The sequence below is a fragment of the Cyprinus carpio genome, chromosome A2 (assembly GCF_018340385.1).
Source record: "Cyprinus carpio isolate SPL01 chromosome A2, ASM1834038v1, whole genome shotgun sequence".
Classification (NCBI taxonomy): Eukaryota; Metazoa; Chordata; class Actinopteri; order Cypriniformes; family Cyprinidae; genus Cyprinus; species Cyprinus carpio.
Genome location: NC_056573.1, coordinates 5,454,191 through 5,463,490, shown reverse-complemented (window position 1 = coordinate 5,463,490; position 9,300 = coordinate 5,454,191). Strand labels below are relative to the sequence as shown.

General features: G+C 36.6%; 2 protein-coding genes across 2 annotated transcripts; one reads left to right on the top strand and one right to left on the bottom strand.

Annotated features, from left to right (window-relative positions):
* The first annotated feature begins 291 nt into the window (after window positions 1-291).
* LOC109109970 (ADP-ribosylation factor-like protein 14) lies at window positions 292-5,759 on the top strand. Its single transcript, XM_042770477.1, has 4 exons — window positions 292-954; window positions 4,976-5,065; window positions 5,219-5,321; window positions 5,621-5,759. The coding sequence occupies exons 1-2, from the start codon at window positions 386-388 to the stop codon at window positions 4,977-4,979; spliced, it is 573 nt and encodes a 190-aa protein (XP_042626411.1). The 5' UTR covers window positions 292-385; the 3' UTR covers window positions 4,980-5,065; window positions 5,219-5,321; window positions 5,621-5,759.
* Window positions 5,760-7,302: 1,543 nt separating this feature from the next.
* Window positions 7,303-9,088, bottom strand: LOC122147505 (guanine nucleotide-binding protein G(I)/G(S)/G(O) subunit gamma-5-like). Its single transcript, XM_042770480.1, has 3 exons — window positions 8,907-9,088; window positions 7,847-7,998; window positions 7,303-7,764 (listed from the first exon to the last, which is right to left on the bottom strand). The coding sequence occupies exons 1-2, from the start codon at window positions 8,985-8,987 to the stop codon at window positions 7,873-7,875; spliced, it is 207 nt and encodes a 68-aa protein (XP_042626414.1). The 5' UTR covers window positions 8,988-9,088; the 3' UTR covers window positions 7,303-7,764; window positions 7,847-7,872.
* Between the last annotated feature and the right edge of the window lie 212 nt (window positions 9,089-9,300).

Below are 9,300 nucleotides of genomic sequence, written 5' to 3'. Positions count from 1 at the left end.
GGAGCCTGAGTTCCTATACTTCATGCATGTCAAATAACTATATTTTTTAGTTTTTTTGTGGAACTTCTTCAGCCATGTTTAACATATGTGACATGAGAATCCATGAAAGAGATTTTAATTTGCTTTAATCATGGGAAATTTTATTTAAATGTGTACAATGTTTAAGACATGAGAGAGCAAGACTCCCTTCCAGGCATTCTTAGCATATCATTTGGGAGGTGTCCTGTAATAGACACACACTTTGACCCATTAATCATACAGCACTATGCAGATAAGCAAGATATAATAAATCACTGAGTAATGCAGACAACATCTTAAGTAAACTCAAATTTGTTGAGAGAACACAGAGAGAAGCTTTGGTGTTTGTGAACATCTGACATATACAATGGGCCTTTCAGGATCCAGGCACAAACCTGAAGCACGGATCCTCCTCCTAGGGCTTGACGGAGCTGGAAAATCAACACTTCTTTACAAACTGAAGTACAATGAGGACTTCCACACAGTTCCTACAGTTGGATTCAATGTTGAAATGATTGAAGCGAAGAAGAACAGGGACAAAATCACGCTGACCGTGTGGGACATTGGAGGGCAGATTAAGATGCGAACGCACTGGAGGAATTTTTACCAAGACACAGCTGGAATTGTGTTCGTTGTGGACTCTTCTGATATCAAGCGTCTAGACGAGGCCAAGAGTGTGCTGGAACAGACCTTAAAGAGTGACCACCTCAGGGGACTCCCGGTGGTGGTTCTTGCCAACAAGCAAGATATTGTAGGAGCTGCAATGGTAACCGAGATCACAGAGCAGTTTAACCTGATAAAGAGTTGCAGTGACCGAGACTGGTTCATTCAGCCGTGTTCGGCGCTGACTGGAGCGGGTCTGGTGGATGGCTTTAGACGAGTGGCACACCTGGTGAAAATAACACCTGAGGACAATAACATCAAAGAGTCTGTGAAGTATATAAGATCAAAATCGTTTATGTCTTTAAAGAAATAGTCCACATGGTAACTTATTAACCACTTTTTAATGGAAGGTTAAGTACACAATGGTACTAAATATAGTTTATAACGTGAACTGAATGAAAAATTAAGTTAAACCATGCAAGATACTGAAAGTTACTGGAGTTATAAATTAATTATTCATAAATGTATTAATATAGTAGCCAAGACTGTTTAGAATGATAACAATCTTTAATGACTGTAAAGAAATTAATGCCCATATAAATAGCAAAACCTGTTAAATGGTTCTAATGACTGAACAGGTCTCACACGAAAGAAATCAGCAGGTCCCGGTTTTTGGACCAAATATGGCTGCCTGACGGGAAAGGCTAGTGTGATGCGGAAAGGCTGGTTTGGTTCAGGCTCTGCCACAGCTTGTTTGGATGGGTAACAGGTGTTACACACCTCATCATTTCCATCCACAGACTGCCACCTGCAAGGTCCACAGTGGTTCTTACATAAAGAGCCATTGACTGACACCAAAGTTTGAATAAAGTCTGTCATTAGCTTCCATCAATAAAAGAACATGCTGAAATACACGACTCAACTTCAAATCTGAACAGATTTTAAAACACTAGGCATCATACACTTACCAACTTTGTAAATGGTTACAGAGAAAATCTGGGCATCATGCACTAAACAAATGAGGATCACACACACTACCAGACTGTCAAGTCATTCCAAGCACAATCTCAGGCAGAAACGGACACTTTATTACTATGCGGGACAAATGGTGTTAAAATCAGCTTGAAATAGCAAACACGTTTGATACCCTCAAACTGGATGGAATATACTGTATGTACACATACATCAAATGAGAGTTAGAGTCCATCATACACTATAAGATTTTTTATGAAATTTGTCAACTCAGTGGTTAATATCTGCAGACTGGCTGACTTCCAGCAACTAGTGCCAACTCATCCAGACTGCAAATCAGGGCAAAATTCTATGCAAGTCACATAGTGCATTTCAGTCTTTGAATGAAAATCTTCATTCTTGGGTGAATTATCCATTAATTAACTTCTGCTCACTGAGTTGCTGGTCAGCTTGTGGAAGCTGAAGGCATCCAGTAGCAGGTTTAATTTGTTGCCTTGGCTCCTCGGCAAGACCTTGGAGCGAGAGTACAAACTCCTACTGTCTGAAAGACATCTGAAAGCAGTCTACATGATTAGAGCTTCCTTTCCAGTAGCTCAAAATGCTGAATTCAAATGTACGAACAGACCGGTACAGTGTTTCTCAGTGCCAAGACAAGTAAACAGAACATACACAACATAAAAAAAATCCCTCAAAATACTATAATAAATGTATACTTTATGTACACCAAAACCCTTGTGAAAAAGAAGTGTGCTTAATTGTATTAAAAGTGTACTTTTTGTGTACTTCAAATCTTAAAAGTATACTTATTAAAAAGTGGAATTTTTAAAAGAGTACTGTATTTGTATGTAATAGTACTGTAATTTAAATCTGTGTACAGAATACTTTCAATATCATTATGTTGTTCTAAGTCACTTAAACACACCTTTAAATTCATTAATTGCAAGCAAAAGTTTAACAAATCTAAACCAAAATAATTTGCATTCAAATAGCCTACATTTGGTTTCTATTATAGGCTACATTGCACTGACTTTAAGTTAGGTGAATGAGTCATGAATGAGTCTAACCATAGTCTTTGGACTAACTACACAACAAATTAGAACAACTTGAACTTGAACAGAAATGGAAAGCTATAAATAATACTTAACCATGCAGTGTCCTTAAAGGAATACTCCATCCCAAAATGAAAATTCTGTCATTAATCACTTACCCCCATGTCGTTCCAAACCCATAAAAGCTTCGTTCATCTTCGGAACACAATTTAAGATATTTTGGATGAAAACCGGCTTGAGACTGTCCCATAGACTGCCAAATAAATAACAGTGTCAAGGTCCAGGAAAGTATGAAACATCGTCTGAATAGTCCATCTGCCATCAGTGATTCAACCGTAACGTTATGAAGTGACGAGAATACTTTTTGTACACAAAGAAAACAAAAATAACGACTTTATTCAATAATTCCTCTCCTCTGTGTCTCCACAAATCAGCATAGCGCCATTTTGACAAATCTGAGTAGTATGCAAGCGGCTTACGCTCTTCTGTGTCAGCCACGCCACAAGGATACGTTTATTACATGTATTAACCATAGACTGTATAAAAACATGGACGTAGTTTCCGTGACGTCACCCATAGACTCCTGAAGAGCGTTTTTAAGCTCAAAGTGCGCAGAGTGGGCCGTCGCCATCTTGGCAGCGCGTCACCATGCGTCACTCCTGGATAACCGAAAATGGGCAAAAAGGCAGGAGCTGGTTGCTGAAGCCACGCCCACCTAGCTCGACGGCAGTGTCAGCAGCGGCAATCCACCTGTCACTCAAGTGGCCATGCCCTTGATTATGCAGAACTTTAAGGCATAATATAATTTAAACGGATGAGTTATAAAAAATTCACCCCCTCACAGTTGTCATGAAGGGAAAAATTAGCTATATAGACCAAAATCATTTTCTGCACCAGGCTGTAAACATGTTTTTTTCTGCTGTAAAGTTGGCCATTTTAACATGGGGAGTCTATTGGACTGACTCCCTTTTGCAGCCAACCTCAAACAGCCAGTTGATGAATTGCAGTTTTAGTCACTTCCGTGTTGGCTTCACGAGAGAGAGCGGCAGGTTGCCGCTTGGTATTTACACTTTGGTTTGAAAGAAAACAGCGCATCGACGCAGCGCGGCTGACACAGAAGAGCATACGCCATCAGCATACTACTCAGATTTGCCAAAATGGCGCTACGTTGATTTGGAGAGACACAAAGTATAAGAATTGTTGAATAAAGTCGTTATTTTTGTTTTCTTCGTGTACAAAAAGTATTCTTGTCGCTTCATAACATTACGGTTGGTTATTTAGTCTATGGGACAGTCTCATGCCTACCAGTTTTCATCCAAAATATCTTAAATTGTGTTCCGAAGACAAACGAAACTTTTACCGTTTTGGAACGACATGGGGGTAAGTGATTAATGACAAAATTTTTATTTTGGGATGGCGTAATCCTTTAAGATTAATGTGCATGCGCCAAAATACTACATCATGACAGCGCACTACTTCACCAGAAGTTTCCTGAACCAGTAGTCTGCAGTTTGTCTGTGGCACAAAGGCTGTTTCTATAAAGTTGGACAGTTCAAGCTTTGCAAGGACAGTCTGGCACTTCTGATTCACAGCCTGTAAGTACATTTTTTAAATTTAAATAATTTGCCAATGATTCAAACGTGAGTTTTGAGCAGTAGAGTAGGCTTGTTGTTTGTTGTTTCTCAGATCACAAATACAGACATTGTTTTAGTTTACGCAGCTCGACACGCAACGCAATGCTAAAAAGACAGTATAAGTCATTATAATCAGTAATTATGTCCCCACTGGATGCAACAAATGCCTCAAAATAAACCAATATCCAGAGTAATTCACTTACTCCTAACAGAACATTGACTGAACTGCTAAAAGAGAAACAATGATGGGATGCGCAGATTGCGCACAAGCAGAGCAGCTGGACTGAGTCTCGTGCTGCTGGCCTGGGAAAGGGCATAGTATGTTAAGAGGCGTAACATTTCTGTCACACGCTTGAGGCATTCAGCCAATCACAGTGCACTGGATAGCTGGCCAATCAGAGCACACCTCGCTTTTTCAGAGCGATGAGCTTTGTAAAAATCTATGTTTTTCAGAAAGGCGGGGCATAGAGGAGAAACAATAATGTATGTTATATGGAAAATACTGTGTTTTTTTAACCTTAAACCACATACATTGCATTACACTAAATACGCAAAATAATGTTCTTTTTAGCAGCATCATATGAACCTTTTAAGTCACTAATTATGGATTTTAACTGCTTTGAATCTTTTCCATTTGCAAGTAATATATTCCCACCTGTGCATTTACAGACCCCCCTCTAATCATCATATATTTTACAGGTAACAAACCAAAGGATGAGGACAGTAGTTTTCTGTGCCATCCATGGTAAATACAGGAATATCCTTCATGAAGATGTGTGAGAAAAGCTTGTAAGAAAACATGAGATTTTTTTTTTTTTTTTTAATTTATTTAAAATACATTTTGGGATATTTATATATTTTTTGGTAATAGATAAAGTTATGTTTTATTCCCTGTAAATTAGGAATAATAAGTGTTTGTAAAAATGTTATCTATTTTTAAAGCCCAGTGTCAGTAAAGGTGGTGTGGTCAGGAATTCTGCTGTTTATGTGAAATCTGAAGGAACATCTCCCAGCATTCTACTACGATGTTGCCCTGATGATTGAGGTAACATTAATTCATCTCTTAGGTGATGCAGATGTGGTCAAAAGTTTACACACACCTTGCGGAATATACTGCTTCATCAGGGCAGTAATTGCAATTTCTTAATGATTCTACCTCTCTACCCTCTTACTGCTTCAATTATTAACATTTTGCAGATACTGAAAGGTGTATATAAACTTTGGACTGCAATTGTGTCTATTGCTTTCACTCAACTGAACCATTTATAATGACTGGATATGTTTTATAACAATGGTTGTTCTGTTTTTTCTTTCTTTCTTTCTTTCTTTCTTTCCTTCCTCAAGGTTGTTTTTCCTGACTTTCCTGCCTCTTTGTTGTTGTACATGGAATGATAATTTTCTTGATTGTTTTTTGTTTTTGTTTTAAGTGTGTATGTTAGTAATCCTATATGTTATGGGGACCAAATGACTCCACAAGGATAGTAATACAAGTACATTTTGACCTTGTGGACATTTTGAGGTCCCCAATGAGGAAACAGGCTTATACATCATGCGGAATGATGTTTTCTGTGATGGCGAGATTAGGTACTTTTGTTTGTATGTGTGTAAGTGATTTTGCATTGTTCTCCAGACTCTTTCTAATAAGTGAGTTGAAGTGTTGTTACTGTGTATAGTGTTGGGTTTTTCCCGTGCATCAGCAAAAAGCGTTTTTGTGTATTTGTTTTAGATTTTTTTTTTTTTTCCCAATGAATGTAGAGGGTTTTCCATTTTGAGTTGATTGTAACTAGGTAATTAAGAGTTTTATTTTTTATTTATATATTTTAAGTTTTTTATTTATATATACTAAATTTCAACTTCATTGCCAGAGATATATGCCATTGAAGTATATTTTAGTTCACATCAATTGCTTATTCAGAAGTACATATTTACCATATTTTCACATAAAATATACTAAAATCCCACTTAAGTGGTTCAAAAATTTCACTCAACCAATTGCAATTAATGTCATTTTAAACTGTAATATATTTGAAATTAATCACAAATAATATGCATTTATGTGGTCGAAAACATTACATTTAATTTGCACTTATGTGATAAAAGTGTATTATTTTAAAGTATATTATTTCCACAATAAGTACACTCTATAAAAGTATACTTAAGTGCACTTCTTTTTCACAAGGGCATTCATCACCAAATTGGTCTTTTCAGGACCATTTTTTACATAATTAAAATTAGTCTGTTACATGCAATAAAAAGCAATTCAAGTCTGATGAACTGATAAAACTCACCCATGCTAATCTACAAGGGAATATTTGATGTCACTAGTAACCAAGCCAAAAGTTGGTGTAGCCCGTAGCCGCACCAGTCAATAAACAAGAGGAGGAGTGTTTGAAAATAGATGTTTGAGCCCCTCTCATACTGCCATACACTGACACTGTTTTCTGATGTCGTTGTGGAACGGGGTCGTTTATTTTAGGTCGGATTTGTAGAATCGCGGCTTGATAGCCTACTGACTGTTCAGCATCTGCAGGTTTGCTGAAGATCCTCCTTGTTGGAATGTACGAGGGGACATGCGAGAATAACATTCAGTGAATAAGGGATTCATAACAAAGACAGTAATAAACCATGTTAATGTAATACTCAACCACATCTCACCAGCTTATCAACCACATAAATTGGAAACGCTTCTTGTTTTAGCAAGAACTGCCTAATTATTCAGCCAAACCCCATACACCTGATTTCTATTCTTTCAGGCCAATTGGCTTTCATGAAAATATTTAAAAGCACTGATGTTGCTGCACCTGTGCAAGATATTAAGCTATTTAAAATATGTATATATTAAGAACTTACAGAAAAGAAATAACACATGCATTTTGTTTGATATAGTGATCTATCATTGACATGTTGTTCACAATCGAATTTCCTGTCACTGTGATAAAACTGTAGCTTCTGTTCTGGTTATAAAGTTCTTAATATATCCTCAGAAATTCATTACAGTTGTCACAGTATAAAAACAACAGAGACAATTAGAAATCAATGGGTTTATTTTGGGTTATAAAAAGTCTAAGGCGGAGAAGATAGAGAAATAGACTACAATGTTAAAAAGGCACAATAAATTACTAAGTTTCCTCTGCTGTGCCACACAAAAATACAACAGCCTTCCCTCCACAAAACTGGAGCGTTGTTTATCACTCATTAAGGCAGACTTTTTAGTTTGAGGTCTTCAAACAGAAATCTGAGGGCTGTGTGAAGGAGAGTCAATCTGAGAACTTGAAAAAATCTTCTTCTAAAATGAAAATGCACCATAACAGACATAAAGCAGCCAGAGAGGCAAATCCTTTCAGTTCTTGTTTTTTGTGTTTATGGCATGAGGTATTAAATGGCAAGACGACAGCTTTGTGCTGCTGCTTTTTCAATAACACATCATGGCAGTGGTTGTCTTCTCTTTTTTTTTCACCAGCAGAATTGTCACAGGAACAGGAAAAAGCCTGAGAAGACAAATTGTAATTGTTAGTTTCGGTCTTGTATTGTTTAGTTGTTAACCAAATGCGATTTTAAACTAGTCCTCACCAATGGCAGCTGCCCATCACGGACCCTCACAAGAAGGAGCAAACCTTCTGTGTCCTGAAGGGGTTGGTGCTCGAAGACACACCGGTCAGCAGAGGATCTTGTAGGGCGTTCTGGACGCAGAACTGCTGAAGCTCTGCAGCTGCCTGAGAAACCTAAATATACAAAAATAAATAAATAAATAAATAAACTCTTTTTTTTTTTAATCTTACAAATTTCTTGGAAATGAAAATATTAAGTGGGTCTTATACACAATCAGCTGAAATGCTAAATACATAATGATACTCAGATACACACACAATATACACATATATATATATACACATACACATATATATATATACACATACACATATATATATATACACATATATACACATATACATATACATACATATACATACACATACATATACATACACATACACATACACACATACATACACACATACATACACATACATACACACATATATATATATACACATATATATACATATACATACACATATACACATACATACATATATATATACACATATACATACACATACATATACATACATATACATACATATACATATATACACATATATACACATATATACACATATACATACACATACATATATATACATATATACACATATACATATATATACACACACATACAAAAATATACATACACATATACACATACATACATATATATATATACATATACATACACATACATATACATACACATATACATATACATACACATACACATACACATACACATACACATAGTGTGTAATATCAGAGTAATGTGTATTTCTTGCCTAAGTTTCTTAGGCATAGAACAAATTACTTTTTCAGAGTCTGTTTAATGCTCAGTTTGTCCAGTAGCTATTGGTACTAACGTTACTTCACTACAAAATACAATTATTTTAGTGAAACTACGGAGAAGCCACTGAAACAAAGCTAACGGCTAACGGTTCAGGTCCACGCCCGAGCTCAACCCGCGGCTAACTCACTAGCTGCAGTTTCCTCAGAAACTAAACCACTAAAAGAAACAAACCTTTACTCTGTTGATGTTTGCTTCGAAGCGCAACTGCTGAACGATTTTCTTCATCGCAACAATGTTTGATGAGCCCGACATGATGTTTGATGTTTCTAATCGATGTGCAGCAGCAGCGAAAACAAAAGTTATAAGCTGGCGGTTTCCGGTTGGTTCAGTCCGGAAGTAACGTAACGTTATACGAGTGAAACGATTCCGTTCGCGTATTTCCAAAACTTAGTATGGCGAAGGCTCCGCTCATGAATATTACTGAGGTCTTTTTTTTTTTTTTTATTGGGATAACAAAAATGGGGAATACATAGACATTTGAATCTGTAAAACAATAAGATCGAAATTCTGCATCCTGTATCACATATCAATCATCTTTCTAACATTAAGTATCCTTTTCAGCAGT